This window comes from Trichosurus vulpecula, chromosome 3, assembly GCF_011100635.1.
Source record: "Trichosurus vulpecula isolate mTriVul1 chromosome 3, mTriVul1.pri, whole genome shotgun sequence".
Classification (NCBI taxonomy): domain Eukaryota; kingdom Metazoa; phylum Chordata; class Mammalia; order Diprotodontia; family Phalangeridae; genus Trichosurus; species Trichosurus vulpecula.
The window spans coordinates 346,083,659-346,100,817 of NC_050575.1; the positions used below are offsets into that span (position 1 = coordinate 346,083,659).

At 42.9% G+C, this 17,159-nt stretch overlaps 1 protein-coding gene across 1 annotated transcript; it reads right to left on the bottom strand.

The window, feature by feature from the left end:
* Positions 1-291: 291 nt before the first annotated feature.
* TMEM247 (transmembrane protein 247) lies at positions 292-6,532 on the bottom strand. Its single transcript, XM_036748645.1, has 3 exons — positions 6,407-6,532; positions 3,191-3,523; positions 292-537 (listed from the first exon to the last, which is right to left on the bottom strand). The coding sequence occupies exons 1-3, from the start codon at positions 6,530-6,532 to the stop codon at positions 292-294; spliced, it is 705 nt and encodes a 234-aa protein (XP_036604540.1).
* Between the last annotated feature and the right edge of the window lie 10,627 nt (positions 6,533-17,159).

The following is a 17,159-nucleotide window of genomic DNA, read 5'->3' on the forward strand; positions in this document are numbered from 1 at the left end:
CCCCTCCAAAACAGCTGATACTGATCTTGGAGGTGATACTGATTTTTGAAAGGCCCCCTCCCCTCCAAAACAGCTTTTCTACCTGTTAGTTGGTATATGAAATTCCTTTATCAAGGAACAAAATGAATTCCCTTTCAAAATGAGAGGAGCATGTGAGAGAGAGCACAGGAACAAAGGTTTATCCCTTTCTTCAGAACATGTTTGAGAGTGGTGGAATTGCCTGGTGCCTGAGAATGAGAGAGAATACCAGAAAGGTAGGAATCAGGATAGGAAAAGGGAGGACAACTTTGCCTACTTGAAAGTTAAGTTTCCATGGTGGACCATCAGGTGGGTAGAGCAGGGGGGCACGGGGACATAAGACCACAAGGTTTTAATCAAACAGAGCAGAATGGCAGCAATGCAGAAGAGGTAATGTTTGGTGAAGAGGAAGAAAATCATCTCTTTGGTGACGTAGATGACGTGAATGAAGATGAAGCAATACAGGAACATGGCAAATTGATTCTGGGGGAGCAGGAGGTCTTGGAATCCTCCTGGGAACTGTAGGGGGAAAAAAGAGGTTGAAACTTAACCCAGCCTCAGGTCACTGGGATAGCTGAAGGATTCTGCCTACTCTGGACACAGGACTTCCATGGCTATGGCTCCAACAACCCCCCCACTCTGCCTTCACCTTGAATCTGGGAGGGTGGGGCCACCTCCTCTCCACTGACCTTTCTCAGACCCAGCCACCTATCTCTGTATCCTACCTTCAGGAATCAGTGTCACTGATGTCTGATGATTTGACTCTAACCTTCTAGAGGGTAGAGGCCAAAATCAATTGCATAAGAACAGAATGAGAGAAGCCTGGTTTGGCATCAGTTCAGAAGACCACTAACTCTATATAAGCCAGGAATGGATACTCAAAAAGCTAATGGGATTGGAGTTCTTTGTACAATGATTTATCTGCCACCATACTCAACCTCGTACTTAACTATCTCTTGGGAGAATTGTAGGACAAGACTGAGCATGGGCTGTTTTGTGGGCACATTGGCGAGCCTTGTTATTTCTGACTTTTTTTCCTTCTGTAAAGACCTATAAAAGTCCTATGTCAGTCCCACGGTTCCTGCAAGCCCGGAAATCTGTCACTGATAGAAACACTGAGGAATGATTCGGGAGAAAATTAAACTGTACCCAAATAGTGTCATTAATGGATCCATATCAAGTTCAGGATGAGCTTTAAATAGTATGCCACAGAACTCTGAACTCATCCTGCCTTATTCAACTTTTGTATGAATAACTTGAAAGCACATAAAAAGGCATATTTATTAAATCTATGGATGAGATAAAACTGGGGTTATAGTTCATAGAGCTAATAGATAGAATCAGAATGCAGAAGTTTTGATGAGCTACAATTGGCCAAAATTGATAATAATAATAATAATAATAATAAATAGGAGGAGGAGGAGTAGCAGTAGCAAGCCTCAATATTTTCAAAGATCCATAATTTCCTTCATGTGGATATTCTAACGACCAACACAGATCACAATTGCCCCTACACCTTAGTAGATGGTCTTTGTGGGTTGCTGTGGTTGGAAACAACAACTACTCTTTAATTGGTGGCCAGTCTGGTGCTGAACCTCCTTAGTAGCTAAGCTGACCGTTAATGTGACCCTTACTTGAAATATTTTCAAAATGGTAGGCCCTGCCAGAACTGTGAAACCCTGGCATTAGCTTTCTAGAACTTAGGGCCACCTCTATTCCAAGATGAGGGAGAGTAGCAGAATTATGATGGATTAACAGGGTTAATACAGCCTCCAAAACAGAGTTAATACAGCTTCAAAGTCCAGGTCGGCAGAACATAAAGACTGGCAGGTACCACCACCAAGGTGAATTAAGCCTTTGGGTATGGGAGGAGTAAAAGACTGCTGTCCAAGGTTGAGTCTAGCCTAGTCTGGGGAGGCTCATTTAGTCGCAGCAGTTCTTAAACTCCATCCACTAGAGGGGTTGTGATTTTTGTCTGTGGAAGGAGTTTCCACATTGTTGCAATCATAGTTCCTTGAAGTATGGGACAGAAAATCTGGTATTTCACGTCACAAAATCAGTTGCCTACGAAAAGAAAGCAGGAGACCTGGCATGATGGCAATTCAAAAGACTACCAATTCAATGTGAGCCAGCAATGTGATTGGCTATTGAACAAGCTAATGTGATTGTAGGTTCTACTGAAAGTAATGTAGTGTTCCAGATCCAAGGGGTAGGGAGGGCTCTCAGATATTCCATTAGTCTGAACACTACTAAAGAATTACTTACAACTTTGGATATCCCATTTCATGAAAGATATTGATTAAAAATTACTTGAATTACATCAATAAACTACAGTATGTCTAGACAAAAGTAACTATTGAGTGAATTCGGGTTTTTTAACTTGAAGAGGATTGGAGGGGGCATGATATTTAAAAGATTATCACATGGGAATTTCATCAAACTGATTCTTTATCTCCAAAGGTTAGAATCAGGACTAATTAGAAACAAGTTTTCCCCCAATAAAAGGAAGAACTTTGTAACAGAACTGTCCACCTGTCTAACAATGGGCAACACCCAGAAGTGATGAACTCCCATGACTGGAAAGGTTCAAACAAAAACTGGATGACCTAGAATTAGTGTTGTCTTTCACAGGTATGGAAACCAAGGCCCAGGGAGGGGAGTGACTTGTCTAAGGTCACACTGGAAAGAACTCTGATATTACCTTCCATTTGCACTGGATGTTTCTTGTATGTCAAATTATTTACATGTTGTCTCCCCATTCAAATGACTGTAAGCTTCTTGAGGGTACGAATCATGTTTTTTGCCCTTCTTTGTATTCCCAGCATCAGAACAATGCTAAAAGGCCAGCACAACGACAGCGGAAGGAATTCTTGTTGACTTTCTGTCCCTAAATTAGGGGTAAGAGACCTGGGTTCATATTCTGGATTTCTCACCAACCTGTGTGACTTTAGGAAAGTCCCTAAGCTCCCTGGACCTCTGCTTCCTCATCTGCAAAATAAGGGGCGTGAATTGCATGACCTCAAAGGCTCCCCTCCAATTCTTAACCCTATGATCACCGCACCTGTGATCTATAGGAAGTGTTCGGCCTGACACTTGAGCCCCACGAGCGGAGGATGGATATAGCGCGTGCAGATTCTCCCACAGGACCCCAGGATCCCTTTCCGACACCTACCAGCCGAGGAGGTGCCTGCAGGTGCAGCTGCTCCATGGTCTCCTCGTGTTGCCGCTGACGTTCGTTCTCTTCGTGCAGGCACTTCAACCTGGTCAGTTCAAACTCCATCCTCACCTTCTCCAGATCCATGTCGGTGCTGCGCTCTGGCGCTTCCTCCCGGAGCCCTGCTGAAGGCTCGGGCTCGTCGCCTGCCGGCCCTTTGCCTGGAGCCGGCTTCGAGGGGAGAGGCTCCATGGCCAAGATCTGCTTCACTTCCTCTTGGGGGCTGCTCTCCACATTGGCCCCACTGTCCTCTAGGAAGTCATAGGAGGAGTCTTGGGTCACATATGGCAAGTCCTGCAAGAGCAGCCAGTGAAGTGGGGAGAGAGAGAGAGAGAGAGAGTGCGAGAGAGGCACCCATGAGGGATGGGTAGACTGAGAGAGGGAGTGCATGAGAGAGAGAAGAAGAGAACGAGACAGAGAGAGGGAGAGAGAGAGAGAGCGTGAGGAGAGAGGGAGAGAGAGGGCGAGAGAGAGAGAGAGAGAGAGAGGATGACGAGAGGAGAGAGACCAGAGAGAGAGAGAGGGAGAGAGAGAGAGAGAGAGAGAGAGAGATCTGATGAACTGGGCACAGTTTTAAAGAAATACCACAGGGCCTCCTTCCTCACTTGCCCCTAGCCTCTCGTCCATGATTTCACACCCATCTGTCCGGAAGGAAAAATCTCTAATCAGCTCATTGACACCAAAAGTGCTGTCCCTCTTGGGGAGATTTGTGCTTTTTAAAAGTGGACAGGCTAAGGAACAAAGTTCTGAGCTACAGTTTCAGACCTGGAAACAGACCAATGGGGGGCGGGGTGTGGAATGGGATGGGGGTGATGATGACTGGGAGGTTGGGCTTTCTTAGTTTCCCTTAAACTATAAGTACTAGAGCAGAGGAGTGAGGAGACCTGGGTTCTAGTCCCTCCCTGCTCTGTCACTGCGTGACCTTAGAGAAGTCACTCTTCCTTCTCTGATTTCCTCATCTATAAAATGAGAGAACTGGCCTAAAGTGATCTCTAAAGCCTCTTTCCAGCTCTAAAATTCTGTGAGTCTATGACCTCTAGCAACATGAGGTCAGCCCTACACTGTGTGCCATGGGGGGTACAGAGGATGGAAGAGACATGGCCCCTCCATGAGGGATCTTCTGGTGTGAGGAGGCCCTCACCCTCTTAGTTGGGAGGAGGCCAACCTGTGGTCCCCACCCTTCTTTTATGAGGGAACAGACCTGGTCCTACCCACCTGTTGTGAGGAGGGAAGACATATGGCCCCCACCCTGCTGTTGTGAGGAGACACACATGAGTCCCTGCTATCTTTTCAGCAGGTCTTTTCAGGCTGCTGATAGGAAAGAACACCCTGAATTTGGAGGCAAATCTGGCCATTGTTACTTACTACCTGCATATACATATGCACATGCCCATACATATACACAGACATATACATATGCAGTTATCCCTTCCACATCATGACTTTCCCCATCACAGTCTCGATATATTTCAGGTCAGCATAAGAAATTAAATGGAAATTTGGGAGGAGTTTTGTGGAAGCTGCAGACAACCCACGAAGGCCAGCAGATGACACATAAAACATTTAGAAACTCAGAAATGTATGAAATATATGTATAGTATTATATACCAAAACATGTTTTCTCTTCTAATACCATAATAATTCAGACATCTTCTCTGGTATGAAAGGAGGGCTAAAAAATTTTACATGTGTTTTCCAGATCGTGGGGACGCTGAGCCACTAGCCCCCATGATGTGGAAGTGATGACTCTACACACACACACACACACACACACACACACACACACACACACACACACATAAATAAATAAAATATACATGTATACACGTACACAACACATACATATGCATATGCATGTATATGTGAACATATACAGATATGTGTTTATATATAAAATCAAGTTCATGGACCTCAGGCTAAGCACCCCTTTTCTAAGATGATTTTTTTAGGGTCCTTTTGAGTTCTGAATCCTATGGTCACTTGGTAGGAGTAATGAGCGGGGGCGGGGGGGGTGTTGAAAGGTAAGTGAAACCCGTAGAAATGGAAGATGAACACGGAAAAGTGAGGCAGTAGGTATCATGGAACAACTTTGCTGGTTTTACCATGTTTTGTTTTTGAGAGCTGACCCTGAGCCCAGGAAACTGTGAAAGATGCCAGACTCCCAACAAGTCAGTCAACGAGCATTTACTTATTGGATGCCTACTGTGCGCTAGGCACTGTGCTAAGCTCTGAAAAGAAGGCAAAAGACAGACCCTGCTCTCAAGGAGCTCACAGTCTAAAGGGGAAGACAACATGCAGACGGTTTTGTACAAATAGGATACATACAGAGATATGTTGGAGAGAATCTCAGAGGGAAGGGATTAAGATTGAAGCCTGGGAAAAAGCCTCTTGTTGAAGATGGAACTTTAGCTGAGACTGGAAGGAAGTCAGGGGAGCTGAGGAGCCAGAGATAGGAATCCATGGGAAATGATGAGATCCCCAAGGGAAATGGTGGGGAGAGAGAGAGAGAGAGCACAGAGATCAGGGATGGAGTCTCTGGGGACCCTCATGGTTAATGGGTATGACCTGAACAAAGATCTAGCAGAGTTTGAGGATAGACCAGATAGGTAGGGAGGAGAACCAGGAGAGTGCAGTGTCACAAAAACCTAGTAAGGTAGAAATGCCAATAAGGCTTCAAAGAGATCAATCAGGCATATATATTGTTGTTCCATCAGCATTTTCAGTCATATCTGACTCTTTGTGACCCCATTTGGGGTTTTCTTGGTAAGAATACAGGAGCGGTTTGTCATTTCCTTCTCCAGCTCATTTTACATATGAAGGTAACAGAGTTAAGTGACTTGCCCAGGGTCACACAGTCAGTAAGTGTCTGAGGCTGGATTTGAACTCAAAAAGATGAATCTTCCTGACTCCAAGCTGAGCACACTGTCCAGTGTGCCACCTAGTCACCCAGTGAGGTATATAGTGAGGTATAGTAGCATGCAGGTCAGGGGATATTTCAGGGCAAAATTTCCCTTCTGTGTGAAGAGCGTGCCATCCTATCTAGCATCCTTAGTGGCCTTCAGGAGATCAAATGTATTTGGATAACGCCAGGCCCCTGATTGCCCCTATTTAATGATACCCTACAGTCAGACCTCTGAGAATAACCAGAGGAGGGGTAGTCATGGCCCAGAGTATTTCTCTTACCGTAGAAATCCCTAGGTCTTCTGGAACTGGAGGATCGATATTACACACTGGATCAGCCAGGCAACCCTTACCCTCATCATACCTAGCCTTCAGAATCTCTTTGACCTCTGTTGTCATCTGAATCCTCAAAATGGATCTGATTTAAGCCAAAGGAGTACTTTCGGAGCACTGACTTGGCCTCACCAGATTCCACCCTCAGCCACCATCATAATCCCCTGCCCTCATAATATCCTACATTCCATCAGTTGCTAGGGGCCCTGGACTAGAGATTTCTTTACTCAGGAACAGAGAAGGTAGTTGCTGACTTGGTGTAGTGTAAGAATTACTAGGAAGGCTTCCTAGCTCCAAAGTCTCTCTCTCTCCCATTGACCTGCCAAGGAACTTAGAATTCTAAGTATTGCCCTTCCCGAATTCCTTTTTGAAAATACAAATCCTCCTGGGATGGTGAATACATTTAGCCCCTATCTGCTCAGTATGGATGACTTTGTCAATCTGCTCTTAGAAGGAAACAGAAAGGGTATGTGTTTGGTGATAGTGGTTAGGGGAAGGAGGACATGAGGATAAATGTAATAGTTGGTAACGATTTTTGTCAAGGACCACCTCCTGCCCCAATGAAGTGTCCAAATCCTGTCATCCTTCAAGGCCCACACTAAATCCTTCATTTCTTTAGGAAGCTTTTGATAATTATTCTAGCCCTTATGCACATCCCTCCCAGGACCTAAGAGTCTGGACTACCCAACTAGTCCCCTATTATTCTGAATGATGCCATCTGCGTAGCCAGAGGCTCCAATTTCATTTGCAAGACTATCCTCACTGGTGGAAATTGATTACTCAATACTGGAACCTGAAGGGGTGAAGCTGGCAAGAGTTGGTGAGAGCTTGGGAAAAGAGGGAACCTGACTTTTTGGCTTTGAGGGAGAAGGTGTTCTTCTGGGAGAGGATCCTAAAGGGAGAAAAAAGAAGATGACGTGATGCAGTAGGCCTTTTCCCAGAGTCTTTCTTTCCTTTCAGGCTCCTTTCCCCTGAAGTGAATCTGGGACAACAGGACCTCTCTCTCTCAAATCTAGAAGTCAGAAGACCAGAAGGATGTCTCTTCTCTCCAGCTCTAGTCAGCTCCACCCCTCATGTAGGCATAGAGAATTGAATAATCAATTACCACCAAGGAGGCTTTGAGCAGGGCTCATATCTATTAATCCTCTTCTTGCGGACGTTAACTTTACTTCTGTCTCTTTCCTAGTGCCTAGCCTAGAGTTGAGCATACTGTTCAGTGGGTACCTGCTGATTGATTCTGTGAGAGACAGAAAAGTATGGCATTGCATTGTGTAATGGAAGGGAGCATTGGACTAGGAGTTAGGAGACAGACTCACCACCTCTGCCTAGTACTAACTTTGACTCACCATGTGTCCAAGGTCATTTCACTTCTCCAGACCTCAGTTTCCCCATCTGTTCCCTTGCCCAACTGAAAAATTCACCATCCAGTGGTCAACCTTCTCATCATAGACATCTTCAAACCTACCAAGCTTGGCTCCCATCTGCACCTGACGCCTTTCTGTCTTGTTATATAAGACCTGGCAGAGCCTGCATCCCATTCACAGATCAATTTCTTTTTTTTTTTTTTGGAAGAGGTAAAGAGTCCATTTTCTGCCTCATTTCTTACTAGCCTTAATCACTGAATTGGCTTTGCCTCAGTCAGACTGAGACCTGTTGAAGACCTTAGCTCAAAAAGGCAAGGGTCCCCCACTGCATCCTGGGCCATCTCCAGTTGTCCCAATCTACATCTTGCCACTGGATCCACAGGGCTATGGAAGAGAAAGTGAGGCTGGTGACATTGCACAGCCCTCCCTCACTTAAATCCAATTCACTTGCATGTCATGGCATCACCTCCTTGATGTCATGGTTCTTTTCAAAAACAAAGGACAAACAGCAGCAGCATAAGGATCCACCCATGGTCACCTCCAAATGACAATGAGGTAGGTATTGGAGGAGAACTTTAGAGGAGGTATCTATCAAAGGGGCTTGTGGCCCTCATTCTCCTACTGACCTTTTCATTATAGAACGATGGAGAACGAGTAAATCAGACATCTAGGATTTAGAATTGGAAGAGACCTTTGTGTTGTTGTCATTCAGTCATGTCCAATTCTTCATGACCATAGCATGCCAGTGCTGTCCATGGGGTTTTCTTGGCAAAGATAATGAAGTGCTTTGCCATTTCCTTCACCAGTGGGTTAGGGCAAATAGAGGTTAAGTGACTTGGCCAGAGTCACACAGCTAGTAAGTGTCTGAGAATAAATTTGAACTCGGGTCTTCCTGACTCCAGACCTGGTGTTCTCCACTGAGTCACCTAGCTGCCTCCTGGAAGAGACCCTAGAGATCATTTAATCTATACTCTCAAATGAACAAACGTTTTATTAGACATTTTCTCATTCATTGTGGTTTACTTTAAAAATTTGAAAAAAAAATATATATCTCCTGCTCTTGGAATAGAATTTTTTTCTTCTGTTGGGAAGTATTGAGTATCCTAAGATACTGGCATGTAGTATCTTGTGTTGGCTAAGGGCGCCCCCTTGTGGTCATGTCTCATTTCTTCAATGTCTGTGTTGGCCAGAGGGCAGAGGAGGAAGGGTAGGGACAGGAAGGTATTTAGGATGGGTGGAAATGGTGGCCACTCACTAGCCTAGCCTCTTGAGGAAAGGGAGTGGACATCAGTGGGATGGTCTCCCTCTGTCAGTTGGAGAACTGTTTCCTGGACACACAGGAGGCAGTTTCTACTTCTAGAATAGAGTCTATTCTTGGAGTTCCATGCCACCCCCCCCCCGCCCCACCCCACCCAATCCCAAAAAAGGACTGAGGTTGAGATTCATATCTGGGCCCTTTGTGCAACAAGATGGACCCTGGGTCAGATTGGCGAGTCTTGGGAAGAGAGCCAAGTCTAGCATCCTCACATGTGGGTAGCCAGAATTAAGTAGGCATAGCAGCTGCTGGTTGGGATCCTGACTGTAGGACCTGAGGCTCAAGCATTAAGCTTTGGAAGCCTGGGACATAGGACAAGACCCTAAGCTTGGAGAAATATCAAGTTATTGGTTAGGGAGCCACAGCTGAGACTCAGCCATGGGGGGAGTGTGAGTGGGAATGAAAGAGGACACAGACCTAGGCATCCAGATAGTATAATAAATAGATAGTGTGCTGGGCCTCCCAGTCAGAAAGACATGAGTTCAGATCCAGCCTCGATGGTTGGTTGATCGTTGTCTTTTGTGATCAAAGAAGACCAAAATGACATCACTTGTTGGAGTCAAGGTACAGTGTGTCTACTTTTGGCTGATCAAACCAATACAAGCTCAGAAGGTGCTACAAAGAGCCCACATGAACATCTGGAATGTAGAGGTCTCTAAATTTGTGCACCTCACATTTCTTTTGAGTTATTGCAATTCCACTTTGCTCACATATAGCATGATGCCTTCTTTGATGTGGGCACACTATGCTGTGAGGTTCTATGCCAGTGTCTCTCATGTCTCAGAATCAATTCCAAAGTTCTTCAGAGAGACTTTGAGAAGGTCTTTGTATCACTTTTTCTGACCTCCATGTGAGCACCTGCCTTGTGTGAGTTCTCCGTAAAATAGTATTTTAGGCAAATGTTCATTTTGCATTTGAACAACATGGCCAGCCCTTCAGAGTTGAACTCTCTGCAGTAGAACTTGTGTTCTTAGTTTAATTTGAGAAAAGACCTCAGTGTCTGGTACCTTATCCTGTCAGGTGATCTTCAGAACCTTCCTAAGACAATTCAAATGGAAGTGATTCAGTTTCCTGGCATGGTGCTGGTATGCTGTTCAGATTTCATAGGCATAGAACAGTGAGGTCAGCACAATGGCTCTGTAGACCTTCATTTTGGTAGGCAGCCTAATACCTCTTTTCTCCCACACTTTCCTTTGGAGCCTCCCAAACACTGAGCTAGTTCTGGCAATGCATGTGTCAACCTCATCATTTCTGTGTACAACCCTGGAAAGTAAACTTATCCACAACATTCAAAATATCTCCATTTGCTATAACCAATGGCTTCATGTGGATAATGGAGAACCTGAGTTTTCTTGGTGTTGTCAAGCCATGAGCAGCTAGGTGGTGCAGTAGAGCCAGGAAGACTCATCTTTATGAGTTTAAATCTGGCCTTCGATACTCAACAGCTATGTGACTCCAGGGCAAATCACTTAGCCCTGTTTGCCTCAGTTTCCTCATCTGTAAGATGAGCTGGAGAAGGAAATGGCAAACCACTACAGTCTCTTTGCCAAGAAAACCCCAAATGGTGTCAAGAAGAGTAGGACATGACTGAAAAGTGACTGAACAACAACAATAGTCAGGCCAAAATTAGCGCAAGTAGCATAGAATCGATCTATGCCAGGTTGCATCTCAGCCTCAAAGGCTACATTAAACGCACAATCATCTGTGAACAAAAAGTTGTGCACCAATTCTCCCTCTGCTTTAGTCTTGGCTTGTAGCTTTTTTCAAGTTAAATGATTTATGGTCAGTGCAGTAGCTGACCTTTTATCCTCCTTGAAGGTGTCCAAAAACGTCATTGAAAACATTATGCCAAAAAGCATGGGAGCAAGCACGCAGCCCTGTTTCATTCCACTGATGACTGGGAAAGTGTGAGAGTATTGTCCATCATCCAGCACTCGTGCAAACCTGCCTTTCATGAAGCTGGCTTACAATACTGATGAACTTCTCTGGGCAACCACATTTTGCCATGATCTTCCACAAGCCCTTATGACTGACAGGATCAAAGACCTTGGTCAGATTGATGAATGTGGTGCACAAACCTCTTTTTCTGCTCCTGACACTTCTCCTGGAGTTGTTGGGCAGCAAACACCATATCGATAGTTCCTTGGCCCTTTCTGAAACCACACTGGCTCTTGGGTAGATGACCATCTTCCAGGCGAAGGATTAGTCAATTAAGGAGGGTTCTGGCAAGAGTATTGCCAGCAACGAGAGAGAGAGAGAGAGAGAGAGAGAGAGAGAGAGAGAGAGAGAGAGAGAGAGAGAGAGAGAGAGAGAGAGAGAGAGAGAGAGAGAGAGAGACCCCTCCCCCACCCTGTGATTGTCACAGAGCAACCTATTTCCCTTTAGATGGACAATGGAGGCATCCTTGAACTCTTGAACTCCTGGGGGCTAACCTCCTCTTGCAATATAACCTAGATTTCAGCTTTTGTATGAGCTGTGGACCCCCTGCCTTGTAAATCTCTGCTCCAATAGAAATCAGCACCAGACACTTTGACACAGGAGAGGAGCCTAATGGCTCTATATACTGTGCATCTTAGCTAGGTATATATTTAGCTGTTATATGTACATGTATGTGTATGTACCTGGCACTTGGCAGGGCTGTGAAGTAAACCAATTATATCTTTTGTATTCCTGCCTCCCACTTTTTATCACCCTTCCATAGATGTGTACATAAGTGTTCTCTTGCTGCCTGCCTTCCCTGGAAAATGGGCCATTTATGAAGGTCAGCTAGGTGGCATAATGAATAGATTTTTAGATTTGGGGTCAAGGAGACCTTAGTGTAAATCCTGTCTTAGATAAACTTTCTAGCAGTGTGAACCTCTCTCTCTCTCTCTCTCTCTCTCTCCCTCTCCCCCCTTCCCTAAATCAGCTTACCTCATCTGTCTGCCCCATTGGAAAAGATCTGATGGGAGGAGATAGGCATGCTAATACATTGTTGGTGGAGTTATGAAATGGTACGATCATTTTGGAAAGCAATTTGGAATTATGCAAATAAAGTAACTAAAATGTCTATACCTTTTGACCCAGAGACTCCATTACTGGGCTTAAGTCCCAAGGAAACTGTCAACAATGAAAAAATTTCCTTATACACCACTTTTGTGGTGTGTATGTGTGAGCAAAGAATTAGAAACAAAGTAGATGCCCCTAGATTGGGGAAATGGATAAACAAATTGTGGTATGAGAACATAATGGAATATTATTGTGCAGTAAGAAATTATGTATGTGATGAATGTAGAGAAGCATGGAAAGATCTATACGAACTGACACAGAGTGAAGTAAGCAGAACTAAGAAAACAACATATATAGTAACTATAACAAGGCAAATGGAAAGAACAATTATATACACACAAAGTAAATGCAACAAAATTATAAAGAACAAACATGATTCAAATGAAGAAATAAGAGAGGACAGCCCCAATCTCTTTTCTGCTTATATGAAAAAACACGGTAGCTTGGTGGGAAGTCCACAGGTGTTAGACACCACATATTTTCAGACTCTTCAATATATTGATCAGTGGTGTTGAGTTTTTCCTTTTTTAAAAATAGTTTGTTATATAGAATGGTTCTCTGGGAAGGAGAGGAAAAAGGATACCGGGGAAGACTGATGATGTACAAAACAAAAGACAAAAACTTATTTTTGAAAGGGTTACCAAATTCATAGCAGCCTTTTGTCATTATGCATCTTCTCAATTAATAGATGCTAATAGCATATTTACTGTTGTGTGTGTGTGTGTGTGTGTGTGTAATTCTGTGAATTTTGTAATGTGTAATGTTAGGAAGTTCTCATAACCAGAAAAGGTTAGGAACCATTGGTGCAGTAGAAAGAATATTGGCTTTAGAGCCAGGGACTCAGATCCTAGCTCTGACACTTGACTACCTGGGTGACCTTGATCAAATCTCTCCACTTCTCTGAAACATGGTTTGCTCCTCTGTAAAAGGAGTTGGACTATATAATCTCTATGGTCCTTTTTGGCTCTATCCTTTGAGTTTTTTCTTCAGTAATGGGGTGAGGTTGTAATGAACCATCCATAGGGCTATACTCTCTTCACTCACCTTGTCCTCCGCTTGCTTCTGTGATCAACTGGGACCTTTGTGACTGCCTGTTAACAGCTCATGCTTTGTGGTCTAGAGATGCCTGACTGAGGTCACCAATGTAGTCTGTGGCTGGGGAAGTGATGTCAATTGGAGTTAGCCTTTTTCAGATGAGAAAGCCTTCACATTGATGAAGTGATTAGTTCGAGGTCATAATGCTGTGACCACTGAGCAGACTTATCCAAATCTAGTACACACAGAATCAAATAGCCTTACAATTCTAAACCAAATCTTGAAAAGAAAAATGGCCTCCCACATGGCCCTGTGCCCTAGCATCAGTGTTACTGATGGCCATGAACTTGAAATGACTATATATATATATATATATATATATATATATATATATATATATAATTAGTGAGACCATTTTCCAATTTAGCATGTTAGTTCAACAGAAGACAATCTGATTCCAAGTTGTTTACAATATCAGTAGGAGAAGCAAGATACAATTAGAATGATAGGATTTAGCATGAGAAGTGACCTTCAAGATCATCTGTTCCAGCCCTCTCATTTTATAGATGGGGAAACTGAGGCCCAGAAAGGTAAGTGTCAGAAATTAGATCTGACACTAGGTTTTCTGTCCTGGAAAACACCAGTGTTTTTCTTTTTTTAAAATTACTTAAATTTAATTTTTTGTTACATTTTAAGTTCTGAACTGTCTCCTCCCCACTCTGCACTAGAAAAGGCAACCATTTGACCCAGATATATCTATATCTATATCTATGTCTATGTCTATGTCTATGTCTATGTCTATGTCTATATCTATATCTATATATCTATATATCTATATGTATACACACATATATATAAAACCATATTATGCATTCTTCTATATATCAGTTTTTTCCTCTGGAGGTGGATAGCGTTTTCCTTCATAGGTCCTTTGTAGCTGGTTTGAATATTTATAATACTCCGAATAGCTTAGATGTTCACAGTTATTTTTCCAACACTATTGCTGTTATTGTAGACAACATTCTCTTGGTTCTGCTCATTTCGCTCTTTGTTATTTCATGTAAGTCTTTCTATGTTTTTCTAAAATCAGCCCGCTCACCATTTCTTGCAGCACAGTAATATTCTATCACCCCAACCACATACCACAACTTGTTTAGCTATGCCCCTACTGGCGGGCATCCTTGTAGTTTCTAGTTCTCTGTTGCCACAAAGAGAAATGCTCTACATATTTTAGATATATAAATTCTTTTCATTTTTTGGTCATTTTCCTTTGTCATTTGTAATTTTCTCTTTCTATCATTTTAGCCAATCTGATAGGTATGAGATTTTTTTTCTACTATACCACAATGCCATGAAATAGTAAAGTAATAATATAGTGTAGTCAATGATTAAATACCATTTCCCATAATTGCAAATTGTTTATTTTAATGCTGAGTATATTCATTCCAATCATTTTCTTTAGTTCTACTCTCCCTATTTGCCTTCACCCCCTTATTCCTTTATTTCTCCAAACCACTAATGGGAACTTCTGTTCACTTTTAGCACTGTACTGAAAAGTGGAAGTCTGAGGAGACTGTGAGGCATAGAAAACTGTTCCCCAGCCCAGCTGTTCCCTTTTTCTCCACAAGATGGCAGGTTCTACTAAAGAGAAAGTCTTTTCATTTTTGTCTAGCATATGGTTTACTTTTAGACTCCTGCAGTTTATATATTTTTTTCCTGATAGCCTTTAAAAGATAAAGGAAAACATGATAACCGGGTGTCAGACAAATATTTTCTATTTCTCCAAGTGCGTGCAGACTTTAGGCTATGACCTTGGAGTCAAAACTTCAGTTGATTGTACCCCATAGTAGTGTAGAAAGGGGACTCCTTTTGAAAACTTGCTTAAACAGAAGAAATTAGAGCAGATGCTGAGGAAATTGTGTCTTTTCCACGCAAACTTCATATCCTCTTTGTAGCATTTCCTCAAGCAGTGGGGGAGGAGGAGTGAAAACACATCATCACCATCACCATCACCATCATCATCGTCATCATCATCATCACCACCATCATCATCACTAGTATTCATGTAGAGCTTTAAGGTTGGTGAGCACTTGGGTTGCCCACATTTGATCTTTGTGAGGGAGGTGCTAACATCGCCCCCATTTTATAGATGAGGGAAATTGACGCTCAGAAATCGAGTGCCTTGCCCAGAGTTATGCAGCTATCAAGCATTTGACATAGCATTTGAATTCAGCCTTTCTGACTTCCAAGACTCCATCCATTCTATCCATCTAGCTGCTTTATAAATCAGGCACAGGTAAGACTTCCCTCACTCTCCACCTAGGACCCTTTCTGTTTAATTGTTTGTATTCCCTTGTATGGGGGCAGATCTAGGTGATGCAGTGGATAGAGTGCTGGGCTTGGAGTCAGGAAGACCTGAGTTGAAATCCAGCCTTAGATATTTACTAGCTGTGTGACCCTGGGCAAGTCACTTAATCCCATTTGCCTCAATTTGCTCATCTTGTTAAAATGAACTAGAGAAAGAAATGACAAACCACACCAAGAAAACCCCAAATGAGGTCACAAAGAGTTGGACACAGTTGAAACAATTGAACAACAACAATTAATTCCCCTGTAGGATTGAAGATGATTAGCTCTTAGAGAATGATTAAGAATGACTTTGGAAATTGTTCTCCATTTCTTGTTTGTGTTTTTTTTTTTACTCTAGCTGTAATAGAAGCTTCTGAGAGGTAGGAATCATGTCTGCAGGAATTATCCTTCAATACTTTTATGGGATTGTCGATTTAAAGATGGAGGGGAGCATGTAGAACACCCCTACCCCCTCATTTTGCAGTTGAGGAAACCAAAGCCCATCCAAGCTTCATGATTTCATCCATATGGCTGTCCCCTCCACCGATGCATATCTCAGGTCCTTCATGCCTTAGTAGACAATCTTCCATGGCTTAAATAAACCAAATCTGCTCATGACCAACCTTCTCCAATAAAATAACCCAGCTAGGCTGATTTCCACATGACTGACATCGTACTTGACAGTTGGTAGCTTCTGGTTTGGTGGCAAGTCCTAGAGTTTGGGTGGTTTTCAAGAACCAAAAGTCACCTTCATACACAGAAGTACCAGAGTCACACAGCAACAGGGAAGAACTATGAAATGCCCCAAGTTTTTCATCACACTTTTGATTTCAAGAAAAGAAAGTATACTTTGAATAAGCCTTTGCATAAAGAAAATCCTGTAGAACACGTATGATTTTTCTTTAGAAAACATGTGGTTGATCTGCTTGGTCCTCTTTGCACCTGCCATGAGGCCTAACAAAGGGCAGGATAGTCCACAGTAGGTGTTAGTAAAGATTTGTGCACTAAAAAATGAAATGATGTGAATGTTTTTGGAGAGCCCCTAAGAATTTACCCAAGAGATTTCTAATAGGGTACCATCTTGGTGCAGTGGAAAGAACACTGATCTTAGGTTCATAGAACCTGAGTTCTTAAAACCAGCTCTGCCAAAGCCTATCTGTGTGACTTTGGGAAAGTCATTTACTGCCTCAGGGCCTTAATTTCATCATTTGTAAAATGATGGGGTTGGAGTAGATGGGATCTGAGTCCCTTCCACTCCACATCTATGATCCCAAGACTCTAACTAACTTTTTTTTAAAGCTTATGTTTCTTGTTTTAAAGTTTTTTTTTCTTATTCTTTCTTTCTTCTTTTTTTTTTTTTTACATTGCCTTTGTTTCTCTGCTCTTGACTACCTGGTGAACCACTTCTTATAACAGAGATTTAAAAGGAAAGGGGGAAAAAGCAGCTTAGCAAAATCAACCAACATACCAACCATGTCTGTAGTGAATGCAATATTCCATCTTCATAATCCTTCACTATTGCAAAAAGGAGAGGAAGGAGCATTTTCTGAACTCTTGTCAGAGATAACAATTACCTCTAAGG